At 41.8% G+C, this 22,080-nt stretch overlaps 2 protein-coding genes across 2 annotated transcripts; one reads left to right on the top strand and one right to left on the bottom strand.

Moving 5' to 3' along the window:
- Positions 1 to 3,772: 3,772 nt before the first annotated feature.
- Positions 3,773 to 20,470, bottom strand: LOC120434504 (low affinity immunoglobulin gamma Fc region receptor III-like). The gene is made up of 8 exons (XM_039602681.1): positions 20,438 to 20,470; positions 20,187 to 20,231; positions 19,682 to 19,951; positions 19,337 to 19,597; positions 19,002 to 19,091; positions 18,817 to 18,888; positions 17,558 to 17,623; positions 3,773 to 4,350 (listed from the first exon to the last, which is right to left on the bottom strand). The coding sequence occupies exons 1-8, from the start codon at positions 20,466 to 20,468 to the stop codon at positions 4,247 to 4,249; spliced, it is 939 nt and encodes a 312-aa protein (XP_039458615.1). The 5' UTR covers positions 20,469 to 20,470; the 3' UTR covers positions 3,773 to 4,246.
- On the top strand, positions 5,866 to 9,004 carry LOC116321550. Its single transcript, XM_039602654.1, has 5 exons — positions 5,866 to 5,870; positions 5,973 to 5,992; positions 6,383 to 6,768; positions 6,857 to 6,998; positions 7,150 to 9,004. The coding sequence occupies exons 3-5, from the start codon at positions 6,393 to 6,395 to the stop codon at positions 8,606 to 8,608; spliced, it is 1,977 nt and encodes a 658-aa protein (XP_039458588.1). The 5' UTR covers positions 5,866 to 5,870; positions 5,973 to 5,992; positions 6,383 to 6,392; the 3' UTR covers positions 8,609 to 9,004.
- Positions 20,471 to 22,080: the final 1,610 nt, after the last annotated feature.

The following is a 22,080-nucleotide window of genomic DNA, read 5'->3' as shown; positions in this document are numbered from 1 at the left end:
CTAGATGCTGTGCCATTTTATAATTTTTCTGGTCACCTTGCTTAGTAATACCAACAATAACCATTACATGGGAGCAGAGCAAAGGTTTTTTTTTTTCTGAACTATTGATCTGTGACGTTAACAGATTACCCGTCACCACCAACCATCTAAAGAAAAAACTTTAGCATTGAGCTCTGTGTGGTGTTCATGTTGTTGTTACTCAGCCAGAGTTTGCAGGAGATATCAATACCATTTACATATAAGTAAAAAAGCTGTTATATAAATGTGTACTTACTCAAGCAATGGTAGAGTAAATTTATGAATGAAAGTGGGAGAGGGTCACCTGAATGCTGGCCATGAGGGAAGGTCCATACACATTGCAGTTCTCCTTTTTTGTTAGATTTGGACCTAGAATAGAATTAGGATCATGGAGTATCTCATCTGTACAGCTATACAAATATGTTCAGGGAGCTCCTTGATGGCATCTGGGTTGAAACGTTTAAAATCAGAACTGATATTCTGCACACACAAAATAAAACACCATTTGTGCACCACCTCACTTGTCTTCATTATCATAGCATCACTAACAGTCACTGAGCTCCTGTCTTCTGCTTTCACACAGTCTGACCAAACAAATATAGAAAGTTTTTGGCTTTATTGAGTAGACGTGGCTGCAGCATTAAACAAGACACCACTTTTTCAGTGTTGGGCAATCAACCATATTTCAGTTACAGACATGCACAGAGACATACTTCACAGGTATATTTGACTGCTGACCACAAGCTTGGTGTGCCTCTTTCGGAACAAAAAAACAAAACAAAACACAGTTTAAAAACACTTTAAGATTAGGGGTTAACCACAGCAAGCGCCTTTGAAAACCAATGCAGCTCTTTTCTTGTAACAGCATTTATACAGTTGTAAAAACACAAAGACAATGGAACAAGTTCTATCAAGTTAAGTTCAACATCTAAATAACAAACATGTGCTTTTGTTAGTATTCAAACTTTATATATACTAAGAACCACATGAGTCTGGCTTGCAGCTGTAGCTAACTGAATACACACAAGCTATATCAATTTATAGACATGCACACCAAACCTGATCTGAAAACGTACTGTACAGCTTGTTCAAATACAAACTAGATAAACCTCTGCTCAATGTAAGCCATGAAGGAAGTACAGAACAAAAAACCCCCAGAAACGATTTGCTTTTGGAATATCACACACCAACATGCTCTTGATGTTAAACATTAGTTTTCGGAGCGTCTGTTGTGCGTCAGTCAGTGATTTTCTGCTGTGGGGTGGTAGATACAAGGTGAGGGCATTTCTGCGATGGTTCCTGGTTCTGCTGTGACAACAGGTGGAATTAAATCAGTTTACTTAATACTTTACTTTTACTTAATGAAACACTTATTTACCTTAGATTGTTGCAAAGTACTTGGCAATGTTTCTAATATTGCTTAATATCATTGACACTGTTAAAATATCTTTTAATCGCAGTTGAATGTCATACAGGCCTAAAGTCTCATTATGGGTCTAGATGACAGTCCACATTCATCTTCTGGAAAGATACAGAGACAGGTAACTACATTAACATCAGTGATAATGTTTGCTGTTCACTATAGTCATGACTAAGTCACAATTTCAGTGGATGGATGTGTTGCATTCATTTGTTGAACCAAGCTAAAAAATTTTGATTTTTTGGGATGAAATAAATACATCTAAACAATCAGATCACCCATTTCTGTGCTGTATCTCAAATATTCACAGGTACTAAATATATATAGTTAAGACTGACTAATTCTACATTAGGCGCTTTGAATCTGGTCATACAGTGAGTGTCACCTAAATTATTTTTCTTGCCTATTCTGATACTCACTTTGTACATCAGTAGATCCATTTACAAAGTCTACATTTGATATTTAATCAATATTAACTTGTATTAGGGTTAATCATAAAATAATGTTCTTTCTGCAAATGTACGAGTCACAGTGATGTTGATAATGTTGCTTCTCTTCCAGTTTCAGTACTCTCCACTGTCATCTGTACAAAACATTTAATGATGCAGGATGATCCTGCTATGTTGACTTAGTAATTTTGATACAGCAGTCTGTCGAGGAGCTATTGTCTTGATGTGAGCTTTGTTACAATAGCAGTTTCACCCTGGTTCGTATATTCGTTAGGCCTCCAGAAAGAACACCGGGACTCAGTAGTCAATTAACAATACTTTTATTAATACACACTTATTGATTATACCTTCTAGAAGGGAGATGTACAGAACCCCGGACTTTCTCTGCAGATCTCAACTCCTTTGTCTGTTACATGCAGTTTTGTATAAGTGACCCCCCTTCTAATCCCTCTACGAGGTGCCATAAAACTACATGTTTGTGTGTGTGCGAGCACGTGAATGCCTACATGTGCACGTTCCCGCGTGTCTATGTGAGTGCTTGTGAGTGACTATGTGCGCATACCTGTGTGTATGTGTGTGCACGTGAGTGAGTGTGCATGTGGGTGTGGGTGCGTAAGAATTAAAGCACTGTAGGTGTGTGTCTCTATGTAGTGACTCCCCGGAGGTCATAAAACCCCATCTCCGTTCCAGACCACAGTTATCAAGTTACAAATGTTGAGACCCCCACACAGGTATTCTCTGGGGAATTTCCACTCAACATTCACTCCTCTTCCTCTTACTTTCACAGTTCAACTGGGGGAGGGGTCCCCTAAAATCTACTCCTGAGTTCACGACACAGTCAGGCCTTTATTACATTGAGGGCAGTGTCAGTGTCTTTACAATAATTCTACATTCTATCTAACCCATTCCTAACCCCTAAATTAAGCTAAACATTCCTACAGCTTCTACTCAGGGTTTTTTCTTCCAGTTCAGAGCAGAAATGTTTTTAAGATACTGGATGCTGTGTTTTTCTCCACAATTTTAATTATAAGCTAGATATATTGCTGCTAACAGGAACAGGGAGTCAGTTGCGCTTGTGAATCATGATTCATGAGTCAGTAAAGTGATTCTCGAGTATTGAACGATTCGTTCATGATTCGCACATCACTAGTTTACAGCTTTGTGAATGTTTGTGTATGTATGTGTTTGCATGTGTACATGTATATATGCTTGTATGTGTCTGCGCATATACATGGCCAATAAATGCGATGCTGATTCTGATTCTGATTCAAAGAACTGTATCTGAAACAACTGACACAAAGAAGATTCTGTTTATTGTTGAATTCCATCATGTGATGATTAAACTGGAATAAAATAATACAATACATGTCCATTGCTAACATGTTTACCTATGTTGAACAAATAAAGGAAAAATAAAATAATGATAAGAAGAAAAAAACATTACAAGATCTCAAAGTTTAGCTTCAGTCAAAGACTAAAGTGCAAACACTTAAACGTATTGTAAAAACAGTTTTGGCAGTTCTAACATGAAGTGTTGATGCATTCTAGACATTTGGGACAACAACTGGAAGAGCTCGGCAACCTCAGTTTTTCAATCTAGATTTTGGATTATTTAGGATCATTTGATTAAATGACCTCAGTCCTCTGACAGGAGTGTGACCATGAATAAGGTCAGACTGATGCAGTGGTGTTCCACTTTTACTTTTACGATCATGAGCGTAAAAGTAATGAATTAAGTCTTTAAAAAGTCTATCGCAAAATTCACAGGAAGCCAATGAAGGAAGCCCTGAGCCTCAAAAATGACTTTAAATTTATGAGGACGGAGCATTTGGTCTTGTGAGGACCAAATGCTTTGTCCTCACGAAGTACACACCCACAAAAAGTACTTTATTAACTATATTACGTTGTAAAGATAATAGCTTATTTGTGAAATATATCATTAGCAATAAATGAATTATTTTATCCACAACCATATTTACAGTTGGACCATGCTAACAAGGTTGGAAACATGACTATTTCTCTTTGTTTTTCTGTTTCTTTTTATGCCTTTACTCCAGTGGCACTCATTTGTAACTGAGAAAGAAAGCTCGAAAAAATAACCTGCATATGACTGAGCTATTATCTAATATGATAACCTTTAACATTTGGAACTCAATTCAGTTTCATTTGTATAGTAACACTAAATCTGAAGTAAATTTGTTTTCACATTTATAGTCATTGTGAATTCTTTACGTATCATTATACAGAGACCTGTAATACAGTAAGCACTTACGAATACACAGATTTAAACTGACTGCAAAATGATACATGATAAACAATACTGGATATTTCTAAGTTACTTCCTTGTTTTCAGTCTCACTCAGTGATGGGCATGTTTTTTAATTGTAGAATAGAAAGGTTCCTCTGCCACAGGTTGGTAGATACCTCGTGAAGGTTTGTCTGCAACAGTGGATTTCGCTGTTTCTGCTTTGAAGAGAGATAGAATTGAATATGTTGGTTAACACAATTATATGTAATTCAAACACTTTTCATCACATCTCAGAAATAACATTGTTTAAATTGTGATAACAGATGCAACAAACTGGGAGAACAATGTAATTACAACATAATTAATTATAACATCATTAAGGGAATTCAAAATAACAGTTTTGGATTTTAGCAGAATAATGTCAGACTGAAATTTATATAATGGAGTAATCAATAGCAGCAAGACATGTAACAATGCCTATGTAGCAAAACCAGCAACAATGTGATACTATTGATAGACTAGACAGGGTTATGTACACAAGTGTGTGTATCCTAATGAAATATACAGTGTACAGAGAATAATTAAACAGGTGATGAGTAGCATAACCATGTTAAACTGTGTTATAGAGTGTGACAGCTGCTGGTAAGAATGACCTGCACTGAAAAAAAGGCCATGTTGGATTTACTTGATTCAATAGTGGACATCGGTTGCACACAAATGTTTTGCTTTGGCAGAAACTTAAACAATTGAGTTCAATCAACACAACTTTTTCATATTCAATAAACCTGTGCATTTTGTGTTTATAAAACGCGATTGAAACATGTTTAGATGAAGTAAGTCGAGCTCTTGGAATATTTTAATCCTTCACAATTTTGTCATTTTATTTCAACAGTATTCAATAACTTTTACCCCAGTACTACTTGGTCACTTAAATACTACATGTTCTCTTCATATTATGTAATGTTCAACAAAGTCTAGATCCTGGTTACCATAAAAAATGAATGGATGTACAACAACTACCATCCTCCTATCTTTATCCTGTTGCAGGGGGGCTGGGAAATAACCCTGAAGTGATAGGTTACAAGGCAGGGTACACCCTGGACAACTCATAAGTCTATCACAAACAACCATTTGCACTTACATTGACAGGTAATTTAGAATCACCAGTTAACCTAACTCTAACAACTGCATGACTTTTAACTGTGGGAAAAAACCAGAATACCCAGACTGTGGATTTGAACCCAGGAACTTCTTACTATGAAGTAACAGCACTAACCACCATGCCACCAATCCAGACTTAACAAAAGCAGGAAAGATATGATTTCAAGGCTTGATGCAGAATTTTTTGTACGTTTTTGTCCTTGACAGGTTAAACCACAATAAATAGCAATAGCATACACGTGGTGTGTGGGTAGTTGTCTGCCTCTTATAACTCCAGTGATTTTCCTGCAGTTTGACTGTTGTGATGATTTCTGATATGAGGTTCAGTTCTACGGTGGTGATCGCAGGGTGTGCACAGGTCAAGTGCCACTATGACCCTCCAGAAAATAACGAGGACAGGGGATGATCGTTCAGCTCTTTAATAGCAGATTTAGCGTGGGTATGTGTGTGTGTGTGTGGTTCTACAAACAGAATGGAAAACAGAACACAAATTACAATCGAATATAGCCAACAATAATCACTATATAACATATTACAGCCACATAGGGGAGAGTGAGGTAAGATGAGCCAGTGGGTAAGTTGAACCACCCCTTGTATCTAGGTAACTGTGTTCATGTTTTGTCATGTGACCATAAATCCAGGAAGCACTCATCATTTCCATCCTGCTATATTAAAGAGGAGCACATTGGAGAAGGGGTAAGTCTGTATTACACAAAAAAATGTTTTCTGCTTGTCAAAGTAAAATTTCTGCATATCAGGTAAATTGACTGTAATATTAAAACAAATGTATCTGTGTCTAAAATGATATATTATACATGTTGGTGGGTTTCAAAAATATAATATCATCTGAAGAAGTTTTCTAAAGATTAGCCTAAATTGCTAAACTAGCCCGTTTTTTTTTTTTTTTTTCAAAATGGTGGCTATGGGGCAAAGTGAGCCAAAGGCTATGGGGTAAATTGATCCAATGGTTCAACCTACCCCACCATAAGGCACTGAAATTTATTTAAGGCTCTGACTTATTAAATAGTATTTTAGTTCAGTATACTGAACCCTTTTGTTGTATTTGTCATATGTTAACTATTATAGAAAAGATATCATGCCAAGGACCTACAGACGGAAGACCAGCTGGGGCTCAACACCCCTGGAGGAGATTGAAAGGGCAGCGAGTGAAGTCAAGGGAGGAAAGTCCATAAGATCAGTGGCTAAAGAAACACAAATTGACAGGTCAACACTCAGGAGATATACTAAAAAGAGGGACACACAGGAGGTCAAATCGGTTGGCTATAGTGGAACAGCTTCAGCAAAGAGAGTCTTCTTTGAGGAGGTGGAGAAGGAGCTAGCAGAGCATATCAAGAAGCTTGCAGAGCAGTTCCATGGCATTTCCCCAAAGAAATGCCGTGAACTGGCATTAGAATTGGCAGGCAGAAACAACATTCCTACTCCCAGCAACTGGACAGAGAAAGGTTTAGCCGGTAGGAAGTGCAAGAAACAACATTTCAGTAGGTTGGCACAGACTAATGTATTTTGTGTAGTTTACTACTTTACCATTACATTTTTTAGGTAAAGAATGGTTCAAGAATTTTTTGGCACGCAACCATCTCTCTTGCCGTATGCCTGAGGCAACATCTTTGGGAAGAGCTACAGCCTTCAATAAGACTACAGTTAGGGAGTTCTTTGACAATCTGGCTAAAGTGATCGACAGGTAACAGAAGTTATCTAATTGAAAACATTAATAACTATTTATGACAACTACAAACAACAGTTAAGTGAATAAATATGCCTACTCTCAGCTAACATTTTTTGCATTACTTAAAAATTTAACTAATCATCATTGCTCTTTTTTTGTTTGACAGGTATAAATTCCCCCCAAACATGATTTTTAATGTTGACGAAACAGGTGTAACAACAGTACAGACACCAAAGCAGGTAGTGGCAGAAAAAGGAAAAAAACAAGTGGGCTCCATCACATCTGCTGAAAGAGGCGAACTGGTGACTGTAGTCTGTGCTGTCAATGCGACTGGTAACGCAGTCCCTCCGATGTTTATCTTCCCAAGGGTTAGATACAAAGACCACTTCATTGCAGGAGCTCCTCCGGGATCAATTGGTACCACTACAAGATCAGGCTGGATCAGTGAAGATGTCTTTGTTGTGTTCCTTGAACATCTGGTTCAGCAGACCAAGTGCTCCCCTGACCTGCCACTGCTGCTAATCATGGATAACCATGAAGCCCACATTTCACTGAAGGCTTTGGACATAGCAAAAACAAGTGGTATTGTAATGCTCACAATTCCACCCCACACTTCCCATCGCCTTCAGCCTCTGGATAAGTGTGTGTATGGTCCATTTAAAACCTATTACAACAGAGCTCTTGATGGCTGGATGAGGTCCAACCCAGGCAAAACTGCCAGCATATACCAAATTGCTGGTTGTGTGAATGATGCTTTCATGTCAGCAATGACACCACGAAATATCTCCTCGGGATTTAGAGCCACTGGGATTTTCCCTTACAACAGAGATATCTTCTCTGATGCAGAGTTTGAGCCATCCATGGTGTCAGACAGGCCCAACCTGGAGCAGCAGCCTGCCGCTGAAGGTGTTGCACCTGTGGTTTCAGCCTCTCTTTCTGCTGAGCTACCTTCACCAGACCCTGTACATGCATGTGGTTCACGAAGTGACCCCAACCATGCTCGATATGTGTCTCCCACTGATATTCTACCCTTACCCAAAAGTCAGCAGCCCAGGAAACAAACAAATCGAAAGCGTGTGAAGACACGAATCCTGACTGATACACCTGAAAAGCAGGCAATTGAGAGAGCCCATGAAGAAAGGACAAATAAACTGAAAGGCAAAAAAGAAATAAGCCACAAAAAGCAAGGAATGTGGAAGAGGAAACAAACCCAGACAAAAATTGCAGTGGAAAGCAGCTCTGAGGAGAGTGATGTTCCCATCCCATTCGAAGACACTTCTGAGTATGAGAGTTCCAGCGATGAAAGAAGTGAACCAGATGTCTCAGACCTGGTACTTGGTGACTTTGTCATCGTAAGATTTGCATCCAAATCCAGGAGCCACCATTACATTGGCCTGGTTGACAGCTTTGCAGACAACGAAGTGAGTGCCAGATTTCTCAGAAGAATCCGAGGGATCACTAGCAGTAAGAAACCCACGTTTGTGTTCAAGGAAAATGATGAGGCATCTTTCCCACGCAAGGATGTGCTGAAGAAGCTACCTCAACCTCAACAGGCTGGAGGAACTGCAAGGAGGGAGCAACAGTTCATATTCCCCTGCAACCTTGATCATTGGAATATTGAATAGTTCTTTTGAATAAATGGTTTTGAACTGGTGGTTTGTTTAGAAACCACCAGTTTCCAGGTTTGTTCTCACAGGTTTACAACTGTTAAAATGGTTTGTTTTCACAATATGATCCGTTTTACATTTTAAAAACTACATGGTCAGTTTGCCCCAAGATGGCTCAGTTTACCCACTGACTAGGTTCAATTTACCCCGAATCTGGGGCAAGTTGAGCCAAAGGAGCATTTTTTTTTAATAGGTCATTATTTTGGGCAGCGTCATCAGACATAGATTCTGATCATTACATTTGAAAGGAGACATCCTGAAATAAAGGAATATGTTATCATTCTATTTCTGTGTCATTTTTTTCTCACATCCAGGGCAACATGAGTAAAAAGTGGCTCATCTTACCTCACTCTCCCCTACTTGTCTTATAGGACTTACTACTAGGCTGACGGCCTGTACTTTTAGTCTGATCCATATTTGGCAACAAAGAAAATAAACATCTTTCTATCGCTTAACTCTTGTGCCCCACTCACTTATGATGCTAAATAAAGAAGGTAAATACACATAACAAATCACCAACTCAAACCGAACTCAGTTTGGCCTAGGCGAACTTAGCTTAGCTTAGCCCGCTTAGCTTAGCGATAAATTAGCTTATAGCATATGTACAAACAGAGGATGTCCAGAGCAATAAAACATACAGGCTATCATTCCTACACAAGAAATATCCTGTAACTCACCAGTCTTATGGACGCACACTCTCAATGAACCCACATAAACTGCTCCCGAGCATAACTTGTGATTCACACTGCCTCCATGAACACCATTTTACATTCTAGTCAAAACATTACTCACAAACGGCCGCGCCCTCTAGTGGCGAGGCAGAAAACTGCATCACAGTCCTGCCTTCAGAACAGCCGCCCCCAAACTTGCACTCGCAAGTTTGCAGAATGTAGTTTACTGTCCATTTTCTTTTGGTACTGCAGGTAGTCGAATAAGGCGGCTCACTGGGCGTACGTAGGTACGGTCCTTTACGTTCACTTCTGCTGCCCGGATCAAACCATCAGCTCCGGGGAATACCCTGCCGATCTTCCCAACAGGCCATGATGCCCTGGGAAGATGGGGATCCACTATCATCACCACAGTACCCAGCTGGATCGGAGCAGTGTCTTTCTGCCACTTTGACCATGTCTGCAGTGTAGGCAGGTAGTGGCGTATGAACTGTGTCCAGAAGCGATCGGATAACACCTGACAGGTCCTCCATGGTCGTCGTCCAATGAGCTCTGAGTCGTGGTATATCACTTGGGGTAGGGAAGGGTCTAGCCGCCCCATCAGCAACAAATTTGGGGTAATGGGGTCTGGGTCGGCCACGTCTGATGATACGTACCCCAAAGGTTTTGAGTTGAGCATTCCCTCGATCTCGATCAGCACTGTTTGGAGGATTTCCTCTTTTACAACCTGCGAGCCCAATGTGGAGGCCAGAGCTGCCTTTACGGACCTGATCTCTCGCTCCCAGGATCCTCCAAAGTGGGGAGAACTGGGAGGGTTAAATCGAAACTTGATCTGATGCTCTGCTAACTTGCCTTGTAAAGAGGGATGCAGGGCATTGAAAGTTTCCTGGAGCTCCCGATCCCCGCCTCGGAAATTCGTTCCCTGGTCACAGAGTATCTCAGCTGGTTTCCCACGGCGAGAGACAAATCTTCTTAATGCCATCAGAAATGAGTCGGTGTTGATGCTAGACAGCACCTCAATATGAATGGCACGAGTTGTCAAGCATTTGAAGAGCAGGCCCCAGCGTTTTTCATTTCTCCGACCAACCTTCACCTGCATTGGCCCAAAGCAGTCGATGCCTGTTGAGAAGAAGGCTGGCTGATGTAATCGTAGGCGTGCAAGGGGAAGGTCTGCCATCTTTGGGTTGACAGGTTGGGCTCTCCATTTTTGGCACTCAGGGCAGGAGCGCTGTTCACTTCTTACGGCTTCACGGCCGCGAAGAATCCAGTATTTCCTTCTCAACTCTGCAAACAATCTCTCTGCTCCTGGGTGTTTCAAATCACTGTCAGCCTGTTGGATGAGTAGTCTGGTGATTGGATGTTTAGGGTCCAATACTACTGGATGTATCACAGCAGCTTCCAAATCATGGCACCGTCTGAGACGACCACCTACTCGTATGAGTAGGAGCGACTCATCAAATTCCGGAGCCAGGCCAAACAGACGGCTGGATGAGTGAACTGGTTTCCCAGTGGTCAGGCACTGGATCTCATCTGGGAAACTGTCTTTCTGAGCAGCTCTCAGCAGAATAAGCTCAGCCTCCTTGTAGTTCTCTGATGTGAGGTTGTCACCAGCCGCCCCGTGAAGGCACCTGGCCGTTTCTTCCAATAGCTTGCTAAAACTGGTAAACTGCTGTGCATCAGGCAGGGAGATAGAGTCAGTAGACACAGCTAAGCAAGTTATTGGTTTACGCTGCTCCTCAGCAAAGTCTGTACATGGTGTGGCTGGGTGGTCTGGCCACTGGTCTCGATGTAGCTGCAGAAACGGGGGCCCACATGCCCACTGGGACTGCACAGTGAGGTCTTGTAGCTTCTTACCCCTAGTTAGATCATCTGCCGGATTTTCATATGTTGTCACATAACGCCAAGACTGGCTGTCTGTCAGTTCCTGGATCTCAGCTATCCGAGTTCCCACGAACACCTTGAAATGACAGGACTCTGACTGGATCCATGTTAGGACAGTGGTGGAGTCTGTCCATAACACCACTCTGCATAGTGGTAGGGTGAGCTCTTTGGTCAGCAGGCTAGCGAGTTGAGCTCCAGTCAAGGCTGCACATAGTTCCAGACGTGGCATGGACAACTGCCGTTTAGGGGCCACCCTAGAGCGGGCAGTCAGGAAAGCAACTTCCACCTTTCCAGCAGCATCTTCCGTCCGTAGGTAGGCAACACTTCCATATGCCTTTTGAGATGCATCACAGAAGATGTGCAACTCACGCCTACTGTCGGATTTGTCCAGCTCGGGGCTTACATAACAACGTTGTAGACTAATGTTGTCCAGATGCTGCAGCTCACCTTCCCATTCGTTCCATGCAGAGAGCAGGTCACTTGGTAACAGGGGGTCATCCCACTCACGCTTTTTGTCCCACAACTGCTGGACTAGTACCTTTGCTCTCGTTGTGAAGGGGACGAGAAACCCTAGTGGGTCATACTGACTCGCCAGAACCCGGTAGATGTTTCTCATGGTAGGAGGATTACTCTCCAACTGCCTGGACTTGTAGTGGAGAGTGTCAGAGCAGCACATCCAGCGCAGACCTAGAGCAGGTTCTTGAGGGTCCATATCAGTTCGATTCAGCCACTGTACACTGCTCTCCGATCTTATCTCCTGTGGTAGATGGCTGATGAGATCTGGGGTGCTGCTGGCCCACTGTCTGAGCTCAAATCCTCCCTCCGATAATAGTGACCGTAGTTTGTCCACAACCTCGGTGGCCACATCTGGAGAAGAGAAGCTCTGTAACCAGTTGTCAACATAAAAATTCTTCTCAATGGAGTCACGTACGTCATCTCCCTGGTCACTGTGGTCATGGACGTGTCGCTGGAGTGCATAAATTGCACAGCATGGTGAGCATGTTGTCCCAAAGGGGAGCACCTGCCATTCATACACCTTGGGATGGGTGTCTCTTTGCAGATCGCGCCAGATGAAACGTAGTAGCGGCCGGTCCTCAGGCAGTAGTCTCACTTGGTGGAACATCCCCTTGATGTCACTGCTAACTGCGATGGAGCGTTCTCTGAAGCGTAGCAGCACACCAAGAAGAGAGGCCCCCAGGTTCGGGCCTGGTAAAAGCAGCTCGTTGAGGTTCTGATCCCTATAGGTGAATGAGCAATTAAACACCACCATGTGGTGAGGGATAAACCATGATTCTTTGGAGGCCCTCATTTCCTCTTCGCTGATTTCTCTGACATAGCCTGCTGCTATCAACCTTGTCATCTCCGCTTGATAAGCTTTAGCCTTCTCTGGGTCTCGACTGAGGCGCTTCTCCGTGCCTCGTAGATTGGGGAGTGCTGCTTCAGGTGGCACCCGGAGTGTAGGCATATCACTGACACGCAGAAGGGGAGTTGAATATCTCTTTACTCCCTCGACATTCAATCTTGTTGTCTTTGCCTCCAAAAGCTTCATAGCTTGCTCTTCCCTCCGAGACCGTGTCACTAGTTTCTCACTTCTATATGGGAGAGTGTCGAGTTGCCAAAGCCTCTCTACTTGACTATGAAGCTCTGATTGAGGAGAGGCAGCTGAAAGGAAGAGGCACTGTTGCGGTTGAGCAGAGTGCTTAAGGGAGGGGATTGGTCCCTGTAGTACCCAACCAAGTCTAGTCTTGACTGCAGCTGGTCCTCCAGGTAAGCCTAGGCGCACAGGTTTGATGGGCGTTATTAGGTGAGGACAGTCAGAGCCGATCAGAAGGAGTGGCTGGGCATTTGTGAAGGGTTGCAAGGGAAGCCTTCTCAAGTGTCTATATTTCTGTTGAAGTGCTTTCACAGGGTATGAATGTTCAGCTAAGCCTAGATCATCAGCTGTGAAGGCTCTCTCAATGGTGAATGTTCTGGATGGTTGGCTGGCAGGGGAGACTTTGACTGTCACTGATGCGCCATGCAAGGTTCTCAGTCCTTGTCTCACCGTACGTAGAGTAAGACTCTCTGCCGTGCCCTGTAGCTGCAGTCTTTGAGTGGCCTCAGGGAGAAGGATCGTCCTCTCAGATCCATCATCCAATATGGCGAATGTCTCCAAGGTGTGCTCACCGTTCTGCAGCAACACTTTGGTTATCTTCAGAAGCACTTGGCTACAGCCAGCACGCCGGTCTAGATAAAGTACCTCCGTAGATGCTTTACTCCCCAGCTCAGCGACGTATTCCATTGGTGGATTGGGTGCAGCAGGTCTGAGATTCACTTCATGCAGGGCCTCAAGGTGTTTTCCCCTGCATGTCTTGCACTGCACTTTAAGTCGACACTGAGCGGCCTGGTGGTGCCGCCCACAACGCCAGCAGCGATTGTTGGACTTAATCCAAGTTGATTTCTGCTCCTTAGTCAGCATCTTGAAGTTGACACATTGATCTAGGAAGTGCAGAGTGTTATTACAATACGGACAATAAGCTGTGGGCTTGTCTTGGACTTCAGAAGTGGAAGGGGTTGTGGCTGAGGACCTTTGGCAGTGTTGTGTGTTGCACCATGCAGCACGGTGGTAGTCCTTTTGGTGGCTCTTTTATCTCTTTTCATGCTGCTCCTGTCTCTCGAGCTCTCCTCTACCTTCTCTGTGTGATCTCCGCCCTCTTGAATGACCAGCTCATACTCCAGCCACTCTGCAAAGTCTCTCAATGATGGTATTCCATCTTTCTGTGGGTAAAGGTAGCGGCGGAAAGCAGCACGTAGGTCTTGCGGTAGCTTTCGTGTCAGCCTAGCAACATGGGACCCGCATTGCAGCTCTATGTGTCCATCTTCCCCAAGTTGCTCTAACATGCCGACCAGAGCACGGACTCTCAGTGCAAACCTTCTGAATCCAGTCGTGTCACCCGGGCGGATGCTGGGCTCATCCATAAGCTCTGCTATTCTCTGCAGTGACAGCTGGTGCGGCTGACCATAATGTTTAGTGAGCGAGGCCATCGTGTCAGAGTAGGGGTGAGGTGAGTTACTGTAGGAGTCAGCAATTAAAAGAGCTTCCTCAAATTTAAGGTGGTCACATAAGACCTGATATTTGAACCTCTCGGTTGCATCACAGGGGAGAATATTGTCTAGGGCAAGCCTTAATCTAGCAAACTGCCTGGGATCACCCTTTGTGAACTCAGGGATGGAGGGCGATGGTCCTCTGTAGGTCTTCTCCTTTACAGCTATGGCTGTAGTGGGAGCTAACACCGGTTCTGGGGGGAGCATGTTCGCGTCGAAACTAGGTCCAGCTAGTGATCGAGATAAGGGGGTGGACTGTGGTGCACGAGGCTGAAAGTCAGGAGCTTCAGTGGCTGAGGGTTGCTGTAACTGTAGCTCTTGTAGGCGTTGGCTAAGCTCTTGTGCAATGGCTGGTAGCGGTGGAGGTGGAACAGACTGTACTTCTGGTAGATCAGGATGATCTCTCGGGAGAAAAACTGGAGGTGGTGGTACTGGCCATTCTTCAGCTGCATCCTGTGTGTAGGATGTATTGTGCTGCTCTGGTCTCAGGGGAAAAGGCTGTGGGGTTGGAGGTGTGGAGACCCAAGTGTCATCAGCTGAAATGTAGCCCCCTGGCTGCTGGGCAGAACGTAAGCGGGTGGATTCCAACGTGGTGACATTGCGATCCATCTGCCTCCTCATGTCTCCTACCATCAGCTGAAGTTGCCTGTTGTCCTCCTGCAGTTGCTGCACAATGTTCATGAACTCCGGTGGAATGCTGGATGACACTGGGGTCTGTCCTGCAGCTCCAATAGAACCAGGAGTCTGGGTGAGGGGCGTCATCTTGGCGTATCCCTCTCTAGTCTGCTGCTGCTCCAATGTAGCAGTGGGTGGCAGTGTGTAGCCTTCATACTGAGTCATCCATCCTGGTGGTCGCACAGTCCTCCGTGGACGTGCACCTGCTCTCTGGGGGTCATAATCCATCTTCACTCTCTGTAATCACCTATCCGGCTCGAAGGACCAATTTGTTGTGATGATTTCTGATATGAGGTTCAGTTCTACGGTGGTGATCGCAGGGTGTGCACAGGTCAAGTGCCACTATGACCCTCCAGAAAATAACGAGGACAGGGGATGATCGTTCAGCTCTTTAATAGCAGATTTAGCGTGGGTATGTGTGTGTGTGTGGTTCTACAAACAGAATGGAAAACAGAACACAAATTACAATCGAATATAGCCAACAATAATCACTATATAACATATTACAGCCACATACTTGTCTTATAGGACTTACTACTAGGCTGACGGCCTGTACTTTTAGTCTGATCCATATTTGGCAACAAAGAAAATAAACATCTTTTTATCGCTTAACTCTTGTGCCCCACTCACTTATGATGCTAAATAAAGAAGGTAAATACACATAACAAATCACCAACTCAAACCGAACTCAGTTTGGCCTAGGCGAACTTAGCTTAGCTTAGCCCGCTTAGCTTAGCGATAAATTAGCTTATAGCATATGTACAAACAGAGGATGTCCAGAGCAATAAAACATACAGGCTATCATTCCTACACAAGAAATATCCTGTAACTCACCAGTCTTATGGACGCACACTCTCAATGAACCCACATAAACTGCTCCCGAGCATAACTTGTGATTCACACTGCCTCCATGAACACCATTTTACATTCTAGTCAAAACATTACTCACAAACGGCCGCGCCCTCTAGTGGCGAGGCAGAAAACTGCATCACAGTCCTGCCTTCAGAACATTGACATCTCGTGCGATCTTGTGAATTTCATGAGTTCAGCAACTAACCACTCTTACTAGATTGTATCATGTCATCTCAACAAGAACAAATTAAGTTGTTGAATTTCATACAGATCCTTCATGATTTAATTACATTTATAGAAACATGAAATTATTGTGTTTAAATTACAAGTTAGACTTTTTTAATGTAACAACCACCCAATTTGCTCGATTTGACTGAGATGGATGCCTTCCTGAAACCACGATCCAAAGCGTACGAGACTGAAAGTTATTGACTTACTTCACTCGAACATGATATGAACAATTTAATCTAGCCTCTCTGCATATCATGTAGTTTCTACACTATATAGTTAAACTTAACTTTAAAGCATGAGGCACTTATGTTAAATACACGCAAGATGTTTACGTAAATCCAAGAGTTGGCCAATCCCTTTTTTTCAGTGTGCCGTAGCGCTCCTTCCTACACTGTGGGTGTAAAAGTCTACTGCTGAACGTGCTGCTCAGTGCTCGTACAGTCTCTTGCAGGGGGTGGGAGGTGTTGTTGATGATGAATGTTAGCTTAAACAACATCCTCTCCTCCCCATCCTGCTCGATGGACTTCAGCGGACAGTCCAGGACAGAGCTGGACCTCCTGACCAGTTTGTTGAGTTTCCCCCGTCTCTCTCTGCCATTCCACCACTCCAACAGACCACAGCATAGAAAATAGTAGACGCCACCACAGTGTTGTAGAAATACTATGCTAGCAATAAAATGGTAGTTTATTTGCAGTGTTTGGAAGTAAACGTTTTTTGTTAGAAGGATGGTTTTGTGAAATTATGAACATGGCTGTGCTGAAACATGTTCTGTTAGGGTCAAGAAGGTGTTTGGTGGAGAGACAAAAGAAGATGATGAGACTTGAGGGTGGGATGAATAAGTGTAGGCAAGCATTCAAAGGAAGGGATCAGCAAATGAGAAAGCGGGGAGGGCAGATCAAGGAGAGTTAGTGAATCACCAAGGGCAGAGGATAAGTACGGAGGAAATGAAAGAAGCTATGAAGATAATGAAGAGTTGAAAGATGAGTGGTACTGATGACATAGGTTATGGAAAAGTCCAGGGGAGAGAGCAGATTTTACTAAATATTATCTCCATCCATCCATCCATTCGCTTCCGCTTATCCTTTTCAGGGTCACGGTGGGCGCTGAAGCCTATCCCAGCTGTCATGGGGCGAGAGGCGGGGTACACCCTGGACAGGTTGCCAGTCTGTCACAGGGCTAACACACAGAGACAGACAACCATTCACACTCACATTCACTCCCACATTCACACCTATGGGCAATTTAGATTAATCAACTAACCTATCCCCACAAAGTGCATGTCTTTGGACTGTGGGAGGAAGCTGGAGGGAACCCACACAAACACAGGGAGAACATGCACACAGAAACACCCCAGCCTAATGGTGGAATTGAACTCAGGACCTTTTTGCTGTGCAGCAACAGTACTAACCACCATGCCACCGTGCTGCTAAATATTATGTATTTATATTATATTATTGCATTATTATTACATTCTTATAAAAACAGAATTATATTGTAATATCACAATGTTTCTTACCTAGAGGCTGACTGTCACCCTGGCCATAGGAATCATAAACTGGATTAGGACACAGTTCAGCTTCATCTGATGGAGACAAGCAGTGAGAGCGGGGGAGGAGATAACCACAGCAACATCAGTGATGACGACCCATGTCTGCCTTTTCTTGTATTCAACAGAATTAATGTGATGTTTTCTGATATTCCAAGTTAGGAAACACAACTTCACTGCTAACAGGAAATGATTGCAAGTAAGCACAAGCTAGCGGTAAGCTATGTACCATTCCTAAACACACCACTAAACACTCCACACTAAATGCTACACACCGTACTTGACTTAGACATTTACAAATATGTCACATTTCATCATTTAATTGTTGATTTTCTGTTGTATTACTGTAGGTTTTTACCTTACAAATATAAAGTGCCTTAGGGGACTATTGTTGTGATATGGTACTTTTAAAAAATGGAATTGAAAAGGGTGTGTGTGTGTGTGTGTCTCTATAGTTATTAAATTAAGTTAAAAAAAAATAGAAAACTTGGTCCATTTATGGAAAATGAAATCCAATAAGTTGGTGTTTTTGTTTTGTTTTGTTTGTTTTTTTTAATCCATTGGCTTTTTAAGTAATAATTTTTAAGTATGTATAAAATCTAAGGAATTATTTCCAATTTACATTAGTTCGCTATAGCACAAGACACTTTAAGACCCTCCTCACGCAATGTACACAAACTGTAAATTTCCAGATTGTCTTATTTTATTTTATTTCTATTTACATAATGTACATAACTCACCCACTTGCTGCACATAATGTCCTCCTTGTATATACTCATTCACTGTATATAAAGTTCTGTCTTTCTCTCTCTTTTTTTTCTTTGCACAGTCGAGGAGCACATTTCACTGCGTGTTATACCTGTATAACCATGCACGTGACAAATAAAGAATCTTGAATCTTGAATCTTCAAGTAATGTAAATTAGTAAGCGTGCCTCGGGTTATAAAACAACCACAACCATTCTGACTTCTAGGAGCAAACTCACGACCTTCACATTAGATACTTTATCTGAGGTGTAAGTCCAGGAAGTGAACATTCAAACATGCCTTTTGTTCAAATGTGATGCCAGCTCATCATGAATTACCACAAAGTGTCACATCAGATTCCACATTTTTCTTAAAAAGGGTAAAAAAAAAAAACTTAGTGTAACTTGGGTTTTAAAAGTTCTTTATTTGATCCTAATAAAGGGAGGATGGCCAATGTACCCTAATAGCAAAGACATTTCTTACTGTTTGTCTTCTGTCCTGTTTGATCTTCTGTTGAGCCTGAACCATATGCCATCGTTGACCAGTAGACCAATGCTACAGTAAAAAAAAAAGGAAAAATTACTGCAACAACAGTATTTAAAGAACCCGAAGAAACATTAGAACCTGAATATATATTATATATATATATGTTTTGTTTTGTTTTTTACCTCTGTAGCAGTCTTTGCGGAAGTGATAGAGTCCCATCACTACAATCACAGTGCTTAGTAAAGTAGTGGCAATTATCCAGGTTATGGAAGCTTCACAGTGAAATGTTAATTAATTTCTTCAGACATGCACAATGTTACAAATGTTATAAATCTTGCAGTCAAGTCCTCCAAAAATTTCAAATAACCTTTTTAAATAACTGATTAATTAACCCCACAAAGGAACAAACAGATTCAACAGCTTTGCTTAAAGTCTATTTCAGAAAAAAGAGCATCTGCAAATATTTGTATCACATGTATGTATAAATATTTTGCATTTTGAAATTGCTGTTTCTCACCTGTGAGACATGGCACAGAGACAGACAGCCAGCTCTCTGGTGATTCTCCACCTCCTGAGATCTTGCACTTGTAAAGTCCTTCATCTCCCTTGGAAACTCTGTGGATGGTGAAGTTTCCTACTGAGCTGCTCCCTATGTGATGTCCATATTTATAGAAATCAGCTGCGATGCTGGAGGAAAGCATCTTGTTTCTGCAGCGCAGCGTCACAGCTTCTCCCTCCATCACAGGACCAGCAGGACTCTCCAGGATCACAGAACCATCTGAATGACAAGTGACTTAAATTTATAAAATGTTGAACTTGTGTTTGTTTGTGACAAAATATTACTGCCTTCATTTAATCATACCAGTGACAGTGATGTTGACATTGTTGCTTCTCTTCCCTCCTGCTGTCCCACACCAGTATTCTCCACTGTCACTTGTATAAATAGGATGAATGGTGCACTTTGATCCTGTTGTCGTTACTATTGTTTTCTTACTGGTTTTGTTGCATTGCTCTACTTCCTCTTTTATCTTATGTAACACGTGTCCACGAGAGATCTCCTCACAGTAAAAGCTAACTGACTCATATTCAAAAAACTGGGATTTGTTTGGAACAATACGAAGAGAAACTGCATCTGAGAAGAAGAAAAACAAAGATTCCATTTATTGCTAAATGAACAGACTGCTGGGTTTTAGTTTTACAATAAAAACCCAAATTAAAAATAAGATAGCCAATAAAATGTGAATCATAACTTTTGTGACTAAACCCAATAGAGGTGGTAATTGTCCAAAATGTTCTTTTTTGTGTTTAAATAAATGATCTTTTCCTCCAATCACAAAATGAAAATGAAGTAAACAGATATTACTCACCAACTTTCTGCGCATATGCACACAACAGGATCAGGACAGTCATCACTGAAAAGACAAAAAAATTGTTACTAAAAGATGTCCCTACATCTTCTAATTTGCCAACTCTTAGAGTTAAAGTCCTATTTCCTAGGTATCACTACATGTTTCTGCTACATGAAAGCTTTAAATCATCACAGCATTTTAACAACATTGTTAACCTTAACAAACTCTTTATAATTTAGTTTTAATGTATAAACTGAGACAGTACTTACACAGTCTGATGCACAGAGCTCTGACCGCCATGATGTCTTGCTGCAGACAAACCAATAGACACTTCCTGTAGCTTTTGCTGTGGTAGCTGAAAGAGAAGACAGACTGATGGTTTCAAATCTATTTGTAGCCGTTTAACATTCACCTTTGTAATACTTGCATTATGCCAGTGATGGCTTAGCAAGTCACAGTAAGCCTAACAGCTTTTAACTAAATTTTCATGGTAGGTAGGTAAGTCATTCAAATTCCTCACCAATACGAAAGCACTGACTAAATGAATATTTTGCACTGTGTAGTTGTACAGATATTAAAGTGGCGGGACACCAGCATCAATAACACACCTGTGTTCTGGCAGTCTGAGGCAGAGACAAACACTGAACTCAGTGGTGTTTTGCATCAGACAAAAAAAAACGACTTGTGTGTGGCTTACTTGAAACAACTCTAAATGCTTTTCAAACAACCAGAGCTGCTGTTATATGGGATAAACCTCTAGCTGAGCCACTATAACGATGTAATGACATTTTAATCAGTTTAAGAAGGTAAATATGACTGGACTGTTGCCAGTATATTAAAATAAAGATGGATAGAACATGAGCTTGTTTACAGCTTGACTGCAGAACTTGTTCCGCAGCACTAGCCTAAAGGGCTTTCCATTTCTACTTAGCGCTATGGGCCACCTAGTGACATTTTGGAGTAATGTCAAAAGAACCAGTAAATAAAGACAGAATAAAGATATTTAAAAAAAAATATTATTTGACTTATGAATTGGCTTTTGAATCCCTACCTGTGTTATTTATGACTTAAAATGACCTCTGAGCCTCAGTCTGCTTTTCTCTCTCTCTGTGTGTCCATCGATAGCATCACTCTAGCTTTTGATCAGCATCATGGGGAAGGTCATAGGAAGAAGCACTTTATTATCAAGCCTAAAGCAGAATATTCACATTGCTAAAAGAAAGACAAATACCATGTATATAAGCTTAAAACTAACATGAAAAACACATTATCCACTGCATCTGACTTATTTCAGTGGCCCAGCTTCTAAATATATCGCACACACATTACAGTATAAGCACATATTTTTAACATGTAGGTCATAACAGTGTTCAAATGCCTTCACAAAATCACAAATTACTCTACATGACTCATGTCTCTCATTCCATCTGCATCAACATTGTAAAGTTCGTCACAAAGAGATTTATATATTTATAAATACTTGTATTCTCTATTCTAACCCGTACTGCTTTTTTATTGCCCAGATTTTAGTTAGGCTCTGTTAAATTGATTATATGGCAATAGAAGCTTATGTCACAAATTAAAGTGTCTTGTAAATTATGTTTTTTCTCCCCAAATCTATTAAATGCTAAGTGTAACATGACATTTCTGCTAAAAGCTGAACTTAAATGTGTATATGGTGTTTATCTGTTTATCTCTCTGTTTTAGATGCACATATCAATCTGAAATTCAGCCTCCAAGCCAGAATTGCAGGAATGCAACACATGTTGCAGAAGACTGTTTCACTGCCCTCTGCGCCCCCCTTTCAGCCCTACTGTCAGGGCAAAAATTGAGGAGCATATAAGTAGACATATAAAAATGCTTTGCCTTTCAGAGGTATGTTTGTATTAAATATACTTTATAGTTATAAATA

The sequence above is a fragment of the Oreochromis aureus genome, linkage group 3, assembly GCF_013358895.1.
Source record: "Oreochromis aureus strain Israel breed Guangdong linkage group 3, ZZ_aureus, whole genome shotgun sequence".
Classification (NCBI taxonomy): Eukaryota; Metazoa; Chordata; class Actinopteri; order Cichliformes; family Cichlidae; genus Oreochromis; species Oreochromis aureus.
This window is presented reverse-complemented; position numbering and strand designations above follow the sequence as displayed.

What these genes read in the sequence shown, in the direction of transcription:
- LOC120434504 (XM_039602681.1), bottom strand. Translation starts at nt 20,468, where the DNA reads ATGGCGGTCAGAGCTCTGTGCATCAGACTGT. An exon ending in TGTCAACATCACTGTCACTG is followed by an intron (nt 19,598 to 19,681) that starts GTATGATTAAAT and finishes CTTGTCATTCAG; the next exon opens with ATGGTTCTGTGATCCTGGAG. An exon ending in AACAGGACAGAAGACAAACA is followed by an intron (nt 17,624 to 18,816) that starts GTAAGAAATGTC and finishes TGTCTCCATCAG; the next exon opens with ATGAAGCTGAACTGTGTCCT.
- LOC116321550 (XM_039602654.1), top strand. Translation starts at nt 6,393, where the DNA reads ATGCCAAGGACCTACAGACGGAAGACCAGCTGGGGCTCAACACCCCTG. An exon ending in GACAGAGAAAGGTTTAGCCG is followed by an intron (nt 6,769 to 6,856) that starts GTAGGAAGTGCA and finishes TACATTTTTTAG; the next exon opens with GTAAAGAATGGTTCAAGAAT. An exon ending in CTGGCTAAAGTGATCGACAG is followed by an intron (nt 6,999 to 7,149) that starts GTAACAGAAGTT and finishes TTTGTTTGACAG; the next exon opens with GTATAAATTCCCCCCAAACA.